Here is a 20,453-nt window from a genome sequence, read left to right as displayed (position 1 = left end):
ACAATCCTCACTTAACCTCCAGAGTTCAGTCAGTAGTGAAAGAGGGACATAACTTGGCTTGCAGCAGGAGAATCACAACCACCCCCCCAGAGCACACCTGTCCCTGTTATTGTGAAGTGGGACTGCTTAAAAATCAATTACAAGCATACCAGAGATGGTTTCAATAGTGTAAACAGCTGCCAAAAATACACAGCTGTGAGAGAACTGTGATTACTATTCCAAAGCAGCAGTGAAGGGCACAGACAGCATAAATCATGGTTTATTCCAGCCATCCCCATCGCTTCTGACAGCGCTTTTCCCCCAGGTGTGGAACACGATGTGCTCGGTACGTGGGCTTGGTATCACAGCTCGGTACCTGGGCTCGGTACCTGGGCTCGCCCAGGCCAGCGAACGATGGTCAAGGGGAGGGTGGAGAGCCCCGAGCGTCCTCACCGACCACTGCCAGGAGGCTCCAGAGGACACGGCCTGAAACTGCGACTGGGACAGTTTAGGTTGGGCATCAGGAGGCATTTCTCCACAGAAAGGGTGATAAGACGCTGGAACGTGCTGCCCGGGGAGGCCGCCGTCCCTGGAGGCGTTTAAGGAACGACTGGCCCTGGCTGTCAGTGCCGGGTGTCCGGCCCCAGGTTGGACTGGATGCTCCCAGCGGCCGATCCCAGGCCCCGCCCCGCCCCGCCCCGCCCCGCTCCGCCAGGGGGCGCCCGCCCTCAGCGCGAGGCGGCGCGGGAGCCAATGAGAGCGCGGGGCGGGGGCGGGGCCTGGTGCGCGGGGCGGGGTCGGCGGGACAAGATGGTGGCGCGGCGGCCGCTCCGCGTGGTGCGGTGCGGGGGCAGCGCCCTGCGCGGCGCCAGGGCCGTGTTCTCCGCTGACTCCAAGTAAGTGGGGCGGGGGACGGGGATGTCGTGCTCGGGAGTGGGGGTTGCTCCTGACCTCCGTACCGATCTCTGCCCGCTGGTGTCCCCGCGGCCTGCGGCTGCCGCGGCCGCCTGGGCCCGTCCCGGTCCCCACGGTAACGCCGCTCCCCCGGCAGGTACCTGCTGTGCGCCGCTGGCGACTTCGTGAAGGTGTACAGCGTGACCACCGAGGAGACCCTGCGGCTCATGGGCGGCCACGCCGACCTGGTCACGGGCATCCAGCTTAACCCCCAAAACCACATGCAGGTTTGCGGGGCCGGGCTGGATGGGGATGGGGATGGGAATGGGGATGGGAATGGGGATGGGGTGGGGGTGCCCCCGGCCCTCCTGTGCAGTTTGGGAGCGAGCGGGGAGCGATTAGAACGTTTCTGAGCTGATGTTGCTCTGCAGTCTGGCAAGAATGGTAAATAGTATCTGTTAGCAACAAATTAAAGCGTGAAACGTCATGTGGATTGTGCTGGTTGAATGGACTGACAGCAAAAGGGAAACGTCAGCAAAATTTCCGATTCTTTGATGATTGAAAGGGTAAAAGAAGCATATTAGAAGATCAGCAGCACTGGCTGTGGTTGGTGTTTGCCTCTATCTGCTGGTACAGATACAGGTTGGACTAAAGCCCTTTAACTTGCCCCATGGCTCTCTCTGTCCCCAGCCTGCCTTCCCCTGCTCCTGCTCTAGCTCTCAGTTCGCTTGAGCTTTTTTCGTATCTGTATATAAACAACACTTACTTACCAAGAGGGACTGATCTGCATATCAGCCGTGCACAATCTGGTGCAAATGTTAGATGTTCACATAATGGCTATCTGTGCACTCAGACTTTGTGACAATGTACTTTTTAAACTTGAGTGTTGTACTTCCATTGCGCATTCCTTGAAAGCAGCACAGAGCTGCTCTGTGTCCTGTGGTTTTGATGATCCAATTACCTGGCATCACAGTTCTGTTGATCAGTCTTTCAATATTTAGGTTGTGATTTTATATAAAAGCTGGCTTTGAAATATTGCTTTGGCTTATATATATTTTTTTTCCTCAGCTCTATTCTTCCTCACTTGATGGCAGCATTAAGCTGTGGGACTTCATGGATGGGATTCCCATTAAAGTATGTTGAGTTACTCTGTTGAGCACATGTCAAAATTATTCTTGGCACACTGATTAGAGATTATTGCTATTACTACGAGTGGGCACAAGTCAGTCTGAGATAAGTTGTTCTGCTATTAACACAGCCTGAAAACCATCTATGGCAGTAATAGAATGTGGCAGTTGATGTGTGATGAGGGTGCAGATTCTTTTGGGGGAGGTACTGACATTTTGACTTTGCTACTTTGGGCAGTTTGTAGTCCATTGTAGCTCATGGGGAATGTGCTGTAGTTTGGGATATGCCAATAGCAATTGATACAGTGAGTTGAAAATGTGTGCTGCTAACAGTCCTCTTGATCCCATTTCCTGATAAATAGTGGCACTTCCCTGTAAGTGGGGCTTTGGTTTGTGTCTGGGGTAAGGTATCTTCAGGTTTTTCAGTAACTCTAATGTTTCATATTTTATTAGTACTGTTTTAACATTTATATTAATCCTTGAGAGAATAAAGGTGTTTGTCTTAAAGTCAAGAATTTTAATTACTACACGAAGGTTTCTTTAGAGCACATTTCCTTATTCTAAAAACTATTATTCACTGTTGAAAAGCATACACACAAGTGTAATAATTGTTGACCTCTTTCTCTTTTTTATTTCAGACTTTCACTGTGGGATCCAAACTTCTGGCTCTGTATGCACTTGCCAGTGCTGAGGACTCGGTGTTTGTTGTAATTCCAAAGAAGGGTGAACGAGGTACAGTACAATTAATATCATTATTGTAATCTCAGTCATTCTCTGTCTGTGCTGCTGTCACATCAGTGAATGGTGTGCTGCAAGAGTGTGCTTTCATATCTTAATTGTGAAAATATTTCTCAAAACCTGTGGCAGGTGTCTGTAGTGCTGTGTTTCATACTCTTTTCTGTTTTCATGCTATGACATCTTATTCCAATATTTGTCTAGAAGAGTGTTCATCTTCCCTGATGAAGCATATCCTGCATGGAAGTGATCTCATAGATGCAATAAATCTTTAAGGGGTGCTTACCTCGGTGCAGGGTATACTACTTGAGTTGGATATAAGCTCTTGAGATTAGTCTTCCAATTTTAGCAGTATTAACATAAATAGACTTGTCCTATTTAATAGCATGCCTAGATATTTTTAATAGGATTTTGTCTGAAAGAAATACAGTTTTTCCTTACTCTCTACTGTAATACATTGCTATTTCAGAGCAAGAGCAAATACTGTGCAACTTTGCTTGGTTTCTGCTTACAATTGCACTGATACCCTCTATCTAGTCCTCGTTCTTCAATACTATTGTTTGAAACAGATTTTTAATTTGGTCAGATACATTCCAGCTGGTGTCAGTCAAGTTGACAAAAGGAGCAGGCCAAGACTTGGAAGCCAAGGAGGTGTCGGTGGTTCTGGATGGTGTGAATGCATCGCAAAAGCACATTGCGTTTGGCAGAGAAGTATATTCACCTTTGGGTTTCTTTCTTCTGTGGGGTGTTGGTTGGTTGGGGGTTTTTTTCCTCTCAAACTCTGTAGTGTTTATGCTTTTATACAAGCACAGCAATACTAGAACAAAACTGAAAGTAAATGAGCCTGTGTAAGGTCTATGCTTTCTTTTATATTACTAAAAAAAAGAAACATCAACACTTAGAACAGGAAAGTATTTACTTAACATCAGCTCATATGTTTAGTGTTAAGTACTTTGTAGTGAAATGTGATTTATTTTTTCTTTCATATGTAAAAACACAATCTGAATGTCCCAAATGGTTTTACTGTTAACAGGGTGAATATGTGGTGTCAGTGAAGGGGATTAATCTCCAAGTTTATTTTTTTAAACGGAAACTGTTAAACAGGTGAGAACAAGAATAAAATTGTAAGTATTGATTCAGTCCAATATGTTGTGTTTACGAACTGGTGATGTGTGCACACATGATTTCATATTTGTCAGCAGCCAGTTTGTTTTATGCTGAAGGGGATGTAGTCACTCTGTAAGAAGCTTCCCATGGAAGCAGACACGGAGCACTGCAGTGTCAGTGGTACCTTACCTTTGCAGCTCAGGGATGTATTTTTTCAGGTAAATACTTAGGCTGATGCTGAACTGAAACAAGTGACATAGTTTGGGCAGTGCCAGGCCCTGGGGAGGAAAGAGAAGTAGAGGAGAACGATGAAGATGAAATATTTTTTGCTTCTTTCTCTCTAAAACATAGAACGAATGAAATAAAGAGAAAAATAAGTCTGCCACTGTTTTGCTGAGAGTGCATGTAACCATAGCAGTGTGGAGATGCTTAATTTTGCTAATCAGAATTATTTTTTTATGTGCACTAGCTGATCCTTTTGAAGATTTGTTTAAAAAAGCCGACCAACCCAACTCATATAATTAAAGTTCCTTTCTTAACTCTTGAAGGTTTTCTTTACGCACAGTGAAGACCAAAGGTGGAGACAATCAGTTCAGCTGCGTAGCTTGCCACCCTACAGAGGACTGCATTGCAACTGGCCATGCTGATGGAAAGATCCGCCTCTGGTACGTGCATTAGGGTTCAACTGTACCCCATAAACTGCTCTGACTACAGGAATTAACTGAAACCTGAGCAAAGCAGACTAATTTGCCCTTAGCATTGCCATTTTCCTGAGTCCTAATGAGCAAAGAGTGAGCAGTGAACCTGTAGTACTGACACTGAGTGCAGGGGACAGCTTCAGTGTAATGTCAGATGGAAATGTATTCCTGGTACACTGTGCTCCATCAATCCAAATTTATGTGAAAAAGTAACATGAGAGCAGCTGAAATACCTTTTCATGGGCAAGTAGTCCTAGAGAGAGCACACAGTGGAGCTACATGATTAAAATCAATACACTGGCCAAGTTGCTTCCAAGGCTGAGTTGCTCAGTACATGTAAGATGTGAACCAGGAGGGAGCTGCAAACCTGCTGGTGTGGTTCTTTCCCTCTGCATCACCTGAGCACTCAGGAAACTAGTTAGAGGAGAGGATGATACACTTGCTTCAAATCAGTATTTCCTTTCCTTTGCTCTGTTGTTGTGAGTAAAATCTGTTCTATTTCTCCCCACATAGGAGGAATTTCCATAGCAGGAAAGAATACACATATTCCACACTGCACTGGCATCATGATATTGTCATGGATCTGGCTTTTTCTATGGAGGGTGAGTAAAAGAAAAATAAACACAAGACAAAATAATCCAAAAAAAACCCCAAAGACAAATCTCCATCAAACAAAAAAAGCTTCTCAAAGTCAGAGTTGCAGTCAATAAAGGTTTGAGTTTGCCCACTTACTAACAAATTAATTTCTAGAACTTTAAATATGTCCAGGAAGGATCTAAAATAAAAATGGAAGCAGTTGTTACTTTTGTGATGTAATTTTGCTTGTCATTCATAATGTCAAATATCTACCTTCTGCGGTAGAATGTAAAGTCTAACCCCTTGTCTCACCTGTTCTTCCCCACTTCCACTCTCATTCCCTTTCATCAGTAATAGTGATTAGCTCTTGTCAGTCTTATTTGCATCCAAATAAAACAAACCAGTCTGCTCTGAACTCAAACCTAGTGTCAGAAATACTTCACTTTTACCTGAATTGTGTGTACTGAACTATTCTCATGGTGTTTCTTGGTGGGAAGTACTACTCATAGAAGGAGAACAGTTTTGCTGTATTCTGACACCAATACTTAGCTGATTCAGAAAGTAATGGGATCTACTACTCCCAAAGCAGTGTTTGAATTTTACTGTATGCACGAATTCTTGTTGCTTAATCCAAGTTTCTCCAGCAATTTAACATGGGATAACGGGAAACATAAATATGTATATTGCCCAAACTTGATGTATTTACTTTGTATGTGGCAGTTCAAAAAGTTTTGAGACACTTAAAAGTTTGTCTGTCATTGTAAAGACATGCTGTGCTGCTGAATTTTCGTTTTTAAGCCAAACCTATAACTGCATTTTTGTTGCTGGAAAAGGAACCAGGTTGCTGAGTGGTGGAGTTGAGTCAGTTCTAGTCCAGTGGCACAATGAATCGTCGTGTCAGAAGGATTTCCTGCCCCGGCTGGGGTCTCCCATCGAGTACATCTCCATGTCGTCTGACGGCGCGCTCTGCTGCACCCTGCACGCAGACAACAGTAAGCCAGAACAAACTTCAGTGTCCCTTAATGCAAAATGGAATGCAAATCTGTATGAGCTTTATTTTGTTGATTTCAGATGAGTTAACTAGATACTGCATAAAATTTCAGTACTGATGCTTGAAGTGGGGTTTTTAATGTTTCATCAGTTCTTTGAATTTGCCTGGTGACTGCTGTAACTTGGCTTTCCATCTTGATGTAAACATGTCATAAATTGAGAAAAGATACATTTACAGTACACCACCAGTGGTTGTGGTCCCTTCCCCACTGTGAGATGTGGTTATGTTGCAGAAGCCTTTTGCAAGACTTTGGTTTCTCTTTCAGGAATTACAATAATCAATAGCAACCTAAGGTTTTCCAGAAGTATTCAAGGGCTAATCAAAAGTAAGTTCAATAAAATTTATCTTCCCTTTAGAGGATGGAATGTGTCACTTACCATCTTTGGTCATTTGTCACCTGATTTTTCTTTCCAGGTAGGGATGTCAAGACTGGCCTAGTGGTTGATCCTAGAACCAAAGCTCTGGTCATGAATGGAGAGCCTGGGCACTTGCAGTTCTATTGTCTCCAAAGTGACCAACAGCTGTTCAGTGTAAGTTGAATGAGCTTGTACCAAAACTTTAATTTATTTAGTCAAGTAACTTGTACATCAGAATTTATTTGAAGACTTAATATGGCTAAAAGGGGAAAAAAAAACCCAAACCAGCAGCTGTATGGCAAGGCTGGATTCCAGGCTCAGATGTTCTTGGCTTTATCACAAACTTTTTACCTATTAAGCATACCTAAATGTTGATAGTTGAAAAAGTATTTCAAAACAGTATGCTACACCTGTTAAATGTCAAATTTCTAGGTAAAATCCCTCTACATTATTTTTCCTTCTTTCATACACATGGCATCATTGTGGAATGCACATGCCCTAGGGATGCTTTCTCCACATGTTGGGGCTTTTTTTATGCCACAGCCCAGTCAGGTCTAATTAGTGGTTCAGAACATCCTTTATCTGTGGTTTTGTGGATAGTATCTCTTACAGCTACACTTGAATTCCGAAGTTTAACATTGGTCCTCTTTGCAGTTGGACATTGTGCAGCGCCAGTACATCCACGAGGCAGGTCTGAAGCAATCTGACCTGGTGAAGGTGGCGTTCAGCGCCCAGGGCACGTGGTTGGCCACAGTGGAAGAGAGGGAAGAAGTGACAGACCCTGAGTTAGAGCTGAAGTTGTGGTTCTATGAAGAGGAAACACAAAGGTAACAATAACAAAGCTGGCCTTCTAGGTGTCAGAGTCACACAAATATCTGCACAGATGTGGTCTTGCAGAGGCAGAGTTTTTCCAGCTCAACTAATAAAATTCTGGGGAAGACTGTAGGAAGTTCATACTGCACACTAGAAGCATCTGCAGCAGCACACAGAGTTGTAGTAAATACGGATTGGAAATATTTTCTCTGAGTCTGGTTTACGTAGAGTAATCGGACAGGTTAATGTAACCATGGGACTTAAATTCACATATTTCTTTGGTATTAAAATTTATGGACGTGACAGAATAGTTTTATAGTTCAGTTTTCCTGCTTTTGTCTAATCCATCATTAATTGATTAGCCCTTCTACAGTACAGAAGATCGTGACTTTATTGTTGATTTCATTCTTTAGCTAACATATGTATCTGGTTGATACACTTACCCTGATGTTTTATTTTAAAAATTACTACAATTTTTTATTTCCCTAAAGAAGAAACAAAGCAAAAGAAAGATCAATTATGTGACTGATTGTCTAAGTACTGGAAAGACTGCCCAGAGTTTAGGCTGAATATTTGAGAGATGTTTGCCTAGTGATAGGTGCTGGGTTACAATCTCTTGCTGCAAGGAAGTGATCAAGGAAATCTGATCTGTGAATGGGATACCATTTAGGTGTCTTTCTTAGACAGAACTTTTATCTTTCATCTCCCTGCCCATTCCAGAATCATCTTAAAATTGAAGTCTTCCCAAGTTCCAAATGAAATAGAATGACAAGCTTCTGTTTTCTTTTCCTGTAGCTTTAAGCTGAATACTAGAATAAATACACCCCATGACAACCACATCACAGACATGTGCTTTCGTGACATGGATGAACTGGAAGATGACTCTCTGATACTGGTAACAACTGGCAGAGACTGTGTGTTTAAAGTCTGGGCGATGGTAGAAGACACTGATCCAGAAGGTAAGTATGGTCATAACATAACTTACTTGCCACCTGGCAACATAGAATCATGAGAATATCCTGAGGTGGCGGGGACCTACAAGGATCATCAAAGTCCAACATGCTATGGAAATTCTGACCTTCCTTCACCTCCTCAGTCCCATACATTCATCTGTATCTGCTGCTGAGTGAAATATTGTGTTCTCATGAGCAGCCTGTGGAGTTCTGTCATAGTTCTGCACTATGTGGAGGTTCCTGAAATAGCAAAGACCTTCCTGAGCCTGCTGCAGAAGGGAGTGGCAGCCTGTGTTGATTGTTTAAAGGATTTTTTGTGCTAATGATTTTTCCATGCTGGGAAAATAGCTTTTGTCATTCCCCCGGGTAGGCTTTTTATTTGAGACTTCTGCTGAAGGGACTAGGGTGCAGAAATGTGTGAAAATAACAGTACTTTTCCATTCTGCAACTTCACCACTTCAGAGTTCATTTTTTGAACATCCTTCCTTCACAATAGATAGTTGAACATCCTAGAATGGGCATTTAGGATCCACTTCCAAGATACTTTAAATAAGCAAATTTCACCTCTTGAAATGCCTGCTGAAGTTCACTTGTTGAAAACAGAACATCTGTGGATGTGTATTGCTCTGTATGCCATTGGAGGTGAAATACAAAATATTTTCCACTTAGGAATTTCCTTTTACTTGAATGTTATTATGGTGCCAGGCACACTTCAAGTAAGCTGGAACTTCCCTCCCAGTTGGGTGTCTTGTCTTCTCATGTTCCCAAGGAGCTGTGACCATGGTCATGCTGAAATACTTGTGGTTTAGTAACCTGTCTGTATTTCCATGGACAGGTGAGAACATGTTCAGAAGTACTTTTGAATCACTGAGGTTTCTGTCTGGCAAACTTATTTTGCCAAATTGACTTTCTTTTTCCAAGCTCTTTGCTCCTCTACAATGGCTGCTGATGAGAAGGCAGACAAAGGCTTGTGTTCATTGACTGTATTAATAGCAACTCCCACAGTGGTATCTGAAAGAGTGTTTGGTTTTGCTTTTTTTTTGTTGTACATTAGTCTGAGCCTAGATCATATTTTAACTTAATAAGCAGATACTTTGATATTGAGTATAGTTTGGCTGGGCGATGAAACCTAATGGAGTTTGTTTTCTTCCACAAAACAGTTTTGTATCTGCTGACTGACTTCATCAGAGGGTTTTTGTGTGTTTGTTTTTCAAGTGACTACAGAGTTCTCTTCCATGGCATATGTAAAAGTACAAGTTAGTGGTGACTTCGGTAGTGTATTTGCCCAGCAGGGACAGAGTAGGAATGCTCAGGTGGAAAGGCTTAATAGCTGCAGCTTCTGTGCAGCAAATATTAGTAAACTAATGAGGTCATAAGCAGAATACATGCTGGGATATTTTTTAATTGCTGCAGGTGTCTCACTGTGCCTCTAGATGGTGCCGTGCAGTTTAAAGTCGTGAACGGTTTCTGGCTCTTTTTTACAGGCAGGTCTTTTAATCATCAACTTGGAACCATTATATAAAGGATACCTTAGCATAGGGTGAGCTTTCTTTCCTTTCTTTCCTCATCCTACTCACGTGTTTCAAATGCATGCTGTAGGAATTATTTTATACTGGGAAATGTATGTTAATGTGGTAAGTACATCACTTTGCTTCAGTTTATTTTATGGCAGTTATCAACAGTGGGAAAGGTATCCAAAAGGAGTGCACTGGCAGGTTAACCAACATAAGGAAGCATGCTGATGGGTCACCTGGTGGTCCTCAAGTCCCCTGTAAATGAACCATGAGCTTTGTTGTGTTCAAATTTCAAGTAATGCTCATGTTCTTGCAAGAGTTTTAAAACAACAGTATGTTTGAGAACAATAAATGTTGAAATTACTTGATTATCTTTTTTATCCAACAGCTGCCTATTGGAGAGCACAGTTAACAGAGTTGGCAGAGTAAGGATGAATATTGTACAGTGTCAGGCTCAGGGTTCACTGCTCAAATGCAAAACTGAGGAAAAATGGAAACCTTACCAGGTGTTTCTCATACTAGAACAGGACAGATTCTCTGTGCTCTTCGAAAACGTAAACGTTCTGAAACAAAACTGCCTTGCTCTTAAAGCTATTTTGCAACAATAATACTTGAATTCTTTCTTCATGTATGGACTTGAATTAACTGGCATGTTCATTCAATGCAGCACAGCAGAATGTGAGCTGGAGCTGTGACTTTGTAGGCAGCTACCACAACTACCAAGCTACCAACTGCTGCTTCTCAGAAGATGGCTCTCTGCTTGCTGTTAGCTTTGAAGAAACTGTCACCCTGTGGGATTCTGTCACTTGGGATCTTAAGTGTACGTTTTGCCATCCTCCTGGAAACATAAGGTATGTTTTTCATCGGCTCTTTTATGTCTCACTTGAACTCTCAGAACTGAAATAATCAATTCATAGTAGTCCAAGACTTTATATACATTCATATAAACATTGAATTTAACAGTCTTAAGTTCATATATGAAAAAGATGGTAAAATGGCTTTTAGGTGATTGGTAACTTCCTGTTAATAAGATGAAGCTTTGCAGTTTCTTCATCTTACTTGCTTATGTCTCCTGTGCCTCCCATACTTAAATATCTGTCATTTGGCACACAGTATTGTATTGACAGCCCTGATCCTCTCTCACCTCTGCTGGAAAAATCTGTGTTTGCCTGGCAGACTATCCCAGCATGCTCCATGGTGTGCTGTCATGATAGAAGACACCAACATTGTATGGTCACAATCAATTGTAGAAGGAGGGATACAGAGATTTCTAACTTCCATGTTTTAGTGTGTATGTTTGTATGCTTTCCTTTGTACTGAGAAGTCTGTTTTGTTTATACTCCTCCTCTAAGATTAGAAATTGAGAAACGCGATTCTAAAACTGGTGTGCAGGAAAATTGTGAGAGGTATGTGAGCTTGGTACAGTGGCAAGCTTTGCCCAGACCAGGTGCTCCTCTCATAGCCTTTACTATATGTTATAGTAAAAGGAAATAAATTAGGAATATATTGCATTCCTGTATTAATTGCATAATTTCAAAGGGCTATGCTTTAATATAAAAATTCTGTCCTTTACTAGCTTTTTTTAAAAACATTTTATCAATAGAAATCAAAAGGCTGTTCTAGTATTCTCAAGAGAGTGAGAAATTAAAGTAAGTAAAAACAAATCACACACTCTCAACTGGAGCCATTTACAATAACTTTTTTTTACTACTCCTCTCTTTCTAGTTTTTTTTAGTTGCTCTAGTTCTAGAGCAATAGTAGGAATTCTTTAAATACAGAAGTGATTTTCCAGTCCTGATGTAAACACTATTGTGTGTTTGTAATTTACTTAAAGCTTAAAATCCCTTGAAATCATAATGCTATAGACCTATCTGATGGTTCTGTATTTCATGCCACTTAGAGGTGAAAACAAAAAGCAAACTTCTGATTTAGATATCAGAACTAAATGTTAACTGAATGAGGTTTTGTGACTTGTGAATCCTTGCTATATAGAGAAACAAAGATGAGATCTAAATGTCACTAATTTGTTTTGACTTTCTACTTCTGTAGGAACATCTGCTTTGGGAGACTAACATGTTCCAAGTACCTTATTGGTGCCACTGATTATGGCTTTCTGTGTTGCTGGAACCTGCTCACTTGTGCATGTAAGATCAGCTTGAATATGTGCTAAAGTAACTTCAAATTACTATGAAACCTTAGAATAATTCTATTTTAGATTGACACACTGCAAAATGCCCTGTGGACGTGTAATGGTTTTCATACTTCAGTCAGGATAGTATCTTGTCCAGTGAGCATGTGCTTTGTGTGCAGAGTAAATTCTAAGTTGGATATTGATAACCCAATAATAGGTAGTATTTCTTACACTTGTGTAGAAGGTGGTAGTATTTGTCTATTTTTATTCATCAGGGAATAAGTGAAGCTGCTTGCATGCCTCTTCCAGTGGCTAAGGCCCAGTTTGACATTTTATTTGGCAGAGTAGTGGGGTGGAACTGAATGCCTCCTTTTTACCTCTGGCTCTTGTTTTGCCTTTTTTTCAGTGGAGTGGACTGCCCACCTCAATGTCGTAGTTCTGCAACCTGATCCCCTTTCTGAATATATTGCTGCAGTCTCATGGCTCTCCAAAGAGTCCAGCTGTAAGTACAAAGGCTTCTTTGACAAGTAATAGCGGAATTTAGAACTGGGGAAGCACAATTTCTGAGAACGGTTTTCTTAGAATTCAGACCGTGAATTCAGTAAGATGGACTTGAGTCTGTGCTTGCACCTGTGGAAACTGAGCCATGTCCAACAACAGCCGTCAAGTAAAGCATGTTGACTCCTCATGTTTTCTTCCAACAGTTAGTTTCTGGTACAGGATATAGCTCAGGATTAACCAGGCTTTCTGGATGAGAGTCTGCAAGTGTTCTTGACCTTCTGTTTGTAAATGCAAAACTGTTGTTGAACTGTACAGCTGTGTTTTAGAGCTCCGACTGTAAATTAAGGTAACTTTTCCTGAAGCTACTATCCTACAGAAACATTAATTTCCAAGTATGTTCTTGGGATTGGAGTACTGTGAAAAGTACCTTCCATTATGCAGGAAGGGTATCCAATTCTATCCTGCAGACTAGGGCTTTGATGCAATCCTATCCAGCCTTCATTGGCTGTATTATGTGGGGCTTTGACAGCTGGCCAGGGAGGTCAGAATTTCAAGATTTAAAGAGAAGACATTCTTGGTTTTGCAGTGTTTGTGTTTAAACCAAATGAGCCACGGCCAATCTATATCCAGAGAAACCTTTGCAAAGAAAAGGTCCTCCTTGCTGCCTTTGTTCCAAGAGATGAACCTGAAACAACTGGCCCAGAGAAATACCCTTGGCTAAGAAGATCCCAACTGTTCTTTCTTACGGATACACAAGTAAGAAATAGTGTCAAAGTAAGAAATTAGCAGGTGGTTCCTGGGGAAAAAGTAAAGTTGAATGATACAAATTCAGAGTTCTGCTATTAAGTGAAAGAGGTTCTTTTTGTGATTTCAGGTCAGCTTTGTTCTTTATTACCAGCTTTCAACTGCCAAAACTATTTATTGGTTTTCTACTTCTAATAGTTAATGCTGCCTCACTGGTATGAGAAACTAGATAAATTGGGAACATTGATTACACAGTTTAATTTAACCACCTAGAGGCTGTGTGTGTTACCACTGCTTATACAAATCTTCCATATGATACTCAGTTTTCCCTGTAATTTCTGGATGGGTCTGGGGTTTTTGTTTGTTTCTTTGTTTCTCCAAAAAGTCTTTAGAACCGCTAGGTTGATTCAGTTTCTTTACAAAATCAGGAGGATGTGTTTGTGTCTACCACTTGACAGATAAAAATTTTTGGGCCACTTGGAAGCTCCTGTAGGCAAGGTGTGGAAGTGTGGGAAGCAGTTTCACCTGTGAATAACTGTGCTACATCCTTTTGTATTTTAGGAGCTTATGACACTTAGCACAAAACCTCTGGAAGAAAGGCTTACACCGTCGAGCAAACAGGTACCTCTTGTGGAAGTTCTGACAGATGTACAGAGCAGTTCAAAATTCTGGGGGTTCATTTTGTCATGCTCAGATTCTTCTGTCATGAAAATGCACAGCAGATCCTTAGTTGGGCTGATAGGCATGTAGCTGAAGGGGGAGTAATCTCTATTTGCTTTTGTTTTGATAGAACTGCTGTTTGTAAAAATCTTTTTTAAAAGTATCAGTAAGCTACTCCATCCTTTTTCCATTTCCTCTGATCAAAAAAACCCAACATATATTTCTAAAAGATTCAGATTACACAAATGAAGCAAAATGTTTGAATAAACTCTTTCCTTATCTTGGTTTCTGTAACACTTGGAACCTTGAGTGGGGCCTGAACTGTGCTTTTTGATGAGGATGAACAATTGTCAACCAGTTGTGATTTATCAGTCAAGGATTTCCAGAACTGCATTTCAGTATGTACTTCTGTGGAGATGTAGTCTGGGAAATTTGATTTTTTTCAAATTCATGTTGAAGAACTGTTTCGTACTCACTGAACAGACTAAAGAAACAGAACTTGATTGATTTGGTTTGTTAAGTAAAATAGATCAAAGTCGAAGTTAGTATCTTCCTAATACAAAATCCAGTGGGAATGTGGGCATAAGCAGTTTCTTTGGAGGGTGGAGGAATTATTTGGTGCTCAGATTAAGGCATATTGGTTTAGGAGAATACCAAAAGGCAAGGTGCCATGTTTTGCCTCCCATTAAATAATTGAGTCTGTCTGCAGGTGTTGCTGCAGTATAAACAATCTTTCAGTCCTAACTGAAATCTGAAACTCATACTTAGTTTTTCTGGCACGTGCACCAACTTCCTTATTTGGAAAATAATGGGTGTATCAGCCAACTAAAGTCTGGTGGTTTTGAGGCCCGATTCTGGAGAGTTTTGCAACCCTCTGTGTAGGCTTCTCTCCAGATGCCTAACAGAGCATGAGTACAAAGAGCCACACAGCTAAGGTGAGCTAAATTGGAGTGTAGAATTTTGTCACCTGTGATGATTCTGAATTTTAGCAACTTAAAATGATAGAAGTTAAATTCATGAGACTAAAATTCTCTCCTTAAAATTTTTACATTTTTCAAGCTGGCAGTAGAAGAAAGTCTCCCTGTGACCCCATTTAGTTTGCTGTTGGGAAAGCACAGACGTCAGCAATCACAAGAGGATATAGACCTTGGAAAACTAGTTGTTCATAATAAACATGAACAAGCTTCACCTGCTGTCAAAGAGGTAGGAGCAATTACAGTAAGTGTGTAAACAAAATCATATCAAACAAAATTTTACATAAAGCTCCTGTTTTATCTTTTCAGCTTTTGCACACTCCAGCACACGTTTTGCCATCTGCCTCCTTCCTCTGCCCTATATTTATTAATTCATTGCTCATCTCCAAAGAGAACAAAAGGTAAGAAAAGTTCAAGAACTCTCCTATTTTAAATTGTGTACATCTTTGTTTGAAGTGTAAAAGCAATTTTCCAACTCTCTTCATCTATTCACAAAATTTATAGAGCACTTCAATGTCACAAGTGTTTTTAAAACAATGCAGTTCTAAGCAGAAAGGTGGTCTGGGTGTTTAGTGTATTGGTTCTTTTGTTGCTGTTATTTTTGCTGGGTCTTGGCATAAAGTGCTTATGTGCTAAATGACTTCCTGCTTAATTCTTGGTTTCAGTTTATAGATACACCAAGAAGGTAGTCCTTGGGTTCACTCTTAACTATGTGTTTAGAATTCAAATTTACAAGTACTGGAAATATATTGTAGCTTGCTCCTCTGAGATCAATGCCTGCTGCTAAAAAAGGAAGGCAGGCACAGGGGTTACATGATGTAGTCCTGTGTAAGGATCAATGTCTTGTCACTTACCCTGGAGCCAGTTAAATTAGTGCATTTTTGTGGAATCTGTTCTTTAGGATGTTTCATTAAGCTCTGCCAAGGCAGGGATGAAAACATGTCCTTGGTGCCAGCCATCACTGTGAATGTGCAAAGCCTGGTGAGCAGGTGGTTCCCAGTGCCAGGGTTTGCCCAGGAACAAACGTGGCAGTGCACTGTGTTCTGCCATAACAACAGCAGTGTCCTTGGGTCTGCCACCTTGTGCTGGCAAGCACTGAGAGCTTTCTGACTGGATGGCACAACAAAAGCATCAACAAACACTGCTGAAAACCTAATACATGGAAATTGCATGTAGCTTCAGTGCTGAGGAATTTGAGAGTTCAGTGGCCTGTGTGAATATTTGCTTGTACTTTCACAGTGGTGATTAGTGTGACTCTGCATTTAAAGGTACACGTGAGGGCTGTAGGGTTGGGTCCTCCAAGACTGATGAGGAGATACCACTGTAAAGTGTATATATTGTACAGTGTATATATTATTAGTGTTTAATGCTTTTATTTTCCTTGACAGCATGGTATTATTGTATGCTTCTCCACTTACATTTTGAGTGATAGTTTGTATTAGAACAGATGATTTGTAGGAAACCAGAATTGTTCTGCCAGGCAGTTCACACCTAGTAAGGTCCATAATATTTATACAACAGACATTTGAATTAATACTATTAGTTACTGCATTGAAAATGGTAACTGTAACTGGTTTATATAATTCTTTGGAGCTGTGCTTTCTACTTTTAGTGCAGGCTTAACTCTTGAAGTCAGATGGCAGCAGCCACTTTAAGCACCTCCCTGAGTTACAAAAAAAAAAAAAAACCACCATAAAAATCTTTTCTTTCCTGGAAACACTCTAGGTATTGTAGCAGTTTTTAAGACCAACTGACCTTTTTCAGATTTAAAGAGAAGAATGGCCTTCCTGAATATTGTCTCACTACCCGTGTATCCAATGTTTCTAATCCCATAGGACTGTGATACTGTAATTTTTTACATAAAGCTGATCTGCCTGCTTTGAAATTGTGTGTTATATTTGGAGGAAAAAACTACTTTAAGTTCACTTAAAACAGAGTACAGCTATTACAGTGGTTTTTAAGTAACCTGATATGAAAAAAAAAGAAAGAAGTTCTAATGTTTACTTAATTACTTGCAGGATAACTTATGTCTCTCCTATAAGTAAGTTACACTACAGTATGTAAAAGTACCCATTAATTAAGTTGTTTCCAATCATGTTCCAGTGCTGAAGAAGTTGCTGATGAAGTAGAAATGGAAAGTGAAAAAACAGAGGATGATTCAGATGAGGAAAGAGATGTTGCAGAAATGGAACAAGAAGATACAAGCCATATGGAATTATTAGGAGAGATGACATGTAAACTGTCTAAATCCCAGGAAAAAGAGCTACGAAAAATAAGAAAAATGGACTACAGTTGGATATCAGCCTTCTAAACAGACATCTAATTTTTTTATACTGCAAGCTGAAGCTTTGTGGATTAAATATTCTTTTAAAAAACATCTTTCAGGTCCTTGGGCCATAAATTTTACCAGCTTCTCTTTCCAAAGGAAAGGAGAACTGGGGCAGGGGGCAGGGGAGGGATTAAAGCCTTGAAAAGCTGATTCTGTTCCTATTTTATTATTGATTCTCTGTGACCTTAGAAAACATTTAACCTGGTTTGGGGGCTTTTTTTTGTCTCCTTGCAAGTATAGTTGAAAGGCTAATGACAAAATTGAGCATTATCTTGTGATCACTTAAAAAAGTGACAGCTCAGCTTCTGAAACCCCCCCTCTGAGCTTGGGCTATTGCTGCCAAAGCAACAGCAGCAAACACCTTCAGTTAGTGAGACTGTTTAGTTCAAGGTCTGGCAGCAGAAATTGGGGATCTTTACAGGTAAGTAACAAGTCTCCTCCCCAGAAGTTCCTCTCCAGATGTTGAGGCAGATGACAAGAGGTTTTATGGCCTGGTTGAAGAATACAGATATTAATGGTTGCTGATATTCACAGAGCATGGAGATTCTTAGGCAGAGCATCCTTCTGTGTATCAGAGCACAGTGAAACCTTTCCAAATATCAAGACCACTGCACCGTGTAGAAGGAGATGCACCTGTTACCTTGTCAGCCAGGTTAGGCTTCTCATGCACCAGCTGCAGTTCCTATATATCACTTAACTATACATATCAGAGTGAAGTAGTTAATTTGAAGGCCTAAAAGTGGTGCAGTAAGAAGGGCAGCAGATGGAAATTGCACAAGTCACTAAAAGCTCTGAGAAAGTATTTTGTTAAAACTACTGAGATTAAAAATGTTGGAAACAGGAACAAATCCTTCAGTTCTTGTCAGCAAAACCCATGTTCTGCCCACTTTGCCTCGAAAACAAGAACCTTTCCTCCCTCCCATAACACCATATATTGGGAGGCAATTAGTGGCAACTCTTTTTACCTTGTTTTGCAGGGACATATCCTACAATGGGCAACATCTGTCACTTCCATCCATTTATAGAAAACATTGAAATTCGTCCTTAGGCATCAAGGAAAGAATCTCAGAGGGATTTTGCTGGACGGTTGAACGTCTCACATTTTAACATGAATGCAAATGTTTTCTGCTGACCCTTGATGTGCTGACAAGTCACCTCTCATCCAGCTCTGTGTAAAGCAGGTCAGAGATTAATGTAGCATTACCTAGAACGTCTCAGCACTGACTTCACCTCTATATTTTGGAATGAGGTACTTTGTGTGTTGGGACTGCCGCAGTGAGGGTGTGGGGCAGGTCTTAATCCCTGAGAAAAATAAAACTGCCTCAGAGACAGGTGCACTGAAAAGAACTGTTAAAAATAAGTCTGCCAGTAGGTCTGAGGGCTGGCTGAATCAATGCCAAAAATCAGTTTAATTACAGAAAAGTACTCCTTTATTCTGTAAGTTTACAGTCATGGATGTCAAAACATGAATGTGGGGAAAATATCAACACACTTAATAGCTTTATGTAAAGAGCCTTACCTGGAATGTGTGCCTTGCAACTTGAACTGCACAATGATAGTGCATTGCACACTATACTTCCTTCTAATCAGACATGAGCATTAAAATGTAATTAATTGCTACAGTTTCAGACTAAACCACCCTGGGTTAACTTCATCACTTGGCAGCAAATGGCTTCTGCAGCTTCTCATACAGTTAAGTTTAGGTACCATAGCTCTTCAAACTATTTATTACTTAGGGCTGTAAGGCACATTTTCTTCTGTCATAGATTACTTACATAGAAGTAATATTACTGGGAATTTTAAGGAAGGTTTTTAATATGTAGTCATTTTGATTTTTTGGTTGTGCCTTGGTGCAATAGAAAAATAACATTTTAAAAGCTATGAAAGTTTTTCAAAAGTGGTTTTCCTGTAAGTTCATCAATCTTATTTCTGTCCCACAGAGAGAGAAAAATACACTAACCCTGTCCCAGCTACAGCCAGTTTTCTGCTTTTTCTCCCTTTTTATGACAGCTGTTTAGATAACCTTCTGGTATAAGTAGCTGAAGCAAAAAATCACAGCTGCCCAAATGTTATGCAATTCTCATTTTCATCCTTCTTATCTGCAGATCTGAAACTGATACAGCCTTTTCAGAACCTTGGACTCGATGGGTTGTTTTTTTCCCCACATGAAGAGTTTCAACAGAATAAACAGGGAAAACGTGTTAAGGCTGTAACTGACAAATGACAGGTTTTGAAAACTCAGAGATGAAATAGAAAGTACAGGGAAAAAAAAGATTAGTAAACAGATTTTTCCTCCATCAAGACATGTGCTACACTAGAAAAAGCACACTGCAAGGTTTTTATCATTTTTTTTAAATGACATCAGACCAGCTTTGTGAAAAAGAAGTGTGAGTTGAGCAGAGATCTGTATGTGTGTTGTTTCAAAAGCACTGGCTACATCAAGGCTGGTGTTGTGCTACTGTCAGCAACACTTTGCTGTGGCTTTAGAGGCAAGGAGGAAATCTATCTATTCTTGGGGGTTGTTAAACTTCACATGTTCTTGTGAAAGTCAAGTGCTTTCCTGAAAGCTAACCTGGTATTAACAGGAAAGAATTTAGATGCACTTCAGTATCTGAAGGTACAATTTAGTTTTATGCTAAGGCAGGAGCACATTGTGTTAGACATCTTCATCAAGATACAGCTTTTAGACTTAACCTTTTGTCTTTACTAGGCTTTGTTTTGCTTTGCACAGTAGATTGAATGTACGGGGATAACAAAGAGAGTCCTCACTTTGTAGTTTCATGTGTATGTTTTTTCTGCTCTGGCAGGAAATACATTTCTGGTTACAGTTTTACTGCATTTAGTAGGCACATTCTGATCAACCTTTTTGAAAATGGCTTTTGAATGATACTGCAATTACAATGAAGAATACAGAGGGAGAGCTGCAATTCATCCATCTCTGCCTGCTTGGGAACATTTTATTTTTAAAATAGTTTTCTGCTATTTCTCAATTTTTTTTTTAAATCTCTGTGGCCATGAAAGGTCTTCATGTTTACTATGATGCCCTAATTCAAATCTTTGATTTTTTTGGCTTCTGCTTCTTCCTTCTAAAGGCTACTTTATAAGGATTTGATTATTTATCAGAAAGATTTGACACAAAAGACCATAGAGAAGAAGATTAAACTTACTCTCATGATTCCAGCTACAGGATAAATATAGCAGGTAATAAAATACCTCTGCACACGTAGAGGTCAGTGTTCAATGCCTGTGGGAGTCTCGTGCATCACTGCAGTTTTCACAGAAGTGGCCACAGCTTTATTTATGCCGAGGGA

At 40.5% G+C, this 20,453-nt stretch overlaps 1 protein-coding gene across 1 annotated transcript; it reads left to right on the top strand.

Annotated features, from left to right (window-relative positions):
- The first annotated feature begins 771 nt into the window (after window positions 1-771).
- Window positions 772-17,190, top strand: WDR75 (WD repeat domain 75). Its single transcript, XM_071562443.1, has 21 exons — window positions 772-875; window positions 1,031-1,160; window positions 1,942-2,007; window positions 2,639-2,732; window positions 3,322-3,446; window positions 3,769-3,839; window positions 4,391-4,507; window positions 5,054-5,142; window positions 5,950-6,108; window positions 6,433-6,492; window positions 6,582-6,697; window positions 7,178-7,350; window positions 8,132-8,295; window positions 10,471-10,654; window positions 11,853-11,947; window positions 12,341-12,436; window positions 13,022-13,191; window positions 13,741-13,800; window positions 14,899-15,042; window positions 15,123-15,214; window positions 16,917-17,190. Exons 1-21 carry the CDS (start codon window positions 790-792, stop codon window positions 17,122-17,124), a joined length of 2,499 nt encoding a protein of 832 aa, XP_071418544.1. The 5' UTR covers window positions 772-789; the 3' UTR covers window positions 17,125-17,190.
- The last annotated feature ends 3,263 nt before the right edge of the window (window positions 17,191-20,453 follow it).

This window comes from Pithys albifrons, chromosome 8 (genome assembly GCF_047495875.1).
Source record: "Pithys albifrons albifrons isolate INPA30051 chromosome 8, PitAlb_v1, whole genome shotgun sequence".
NCBI lineage: Eukaryota > Metazoa > Chordata > Aves > Passeriformes > Thamnophilidae > Pithys > Pithys albifrons.
Note: the sequence above shows the minus strand (reverse complement) of the source record. Positions and strands in the feature narration are given on the sequence as shown.

Coding starts and splice junctions, on each gene's coding strand:
- WDR75 (XM_071562443.1), top strand. CDS start 790: ATGGTGGCGCGGCGGCCGCTCCGCGTGGTGCGGTGCGGGGGCAGCGCC. Junction 3,840..4,390: donor AAACGGAAACTGTTAAACAG/GTGAGAACAAGA, acceptor TAACTCTTGAAG/GTTTTCTTTACGCACAGTGA. Junction 13,801..14,898: donor TTACACCGTCGAGCAAACAG/GTACCTCTTGTG, acceptor ACATTTTTCAAG/CTGGCAGTAGAAGAAAGTCT.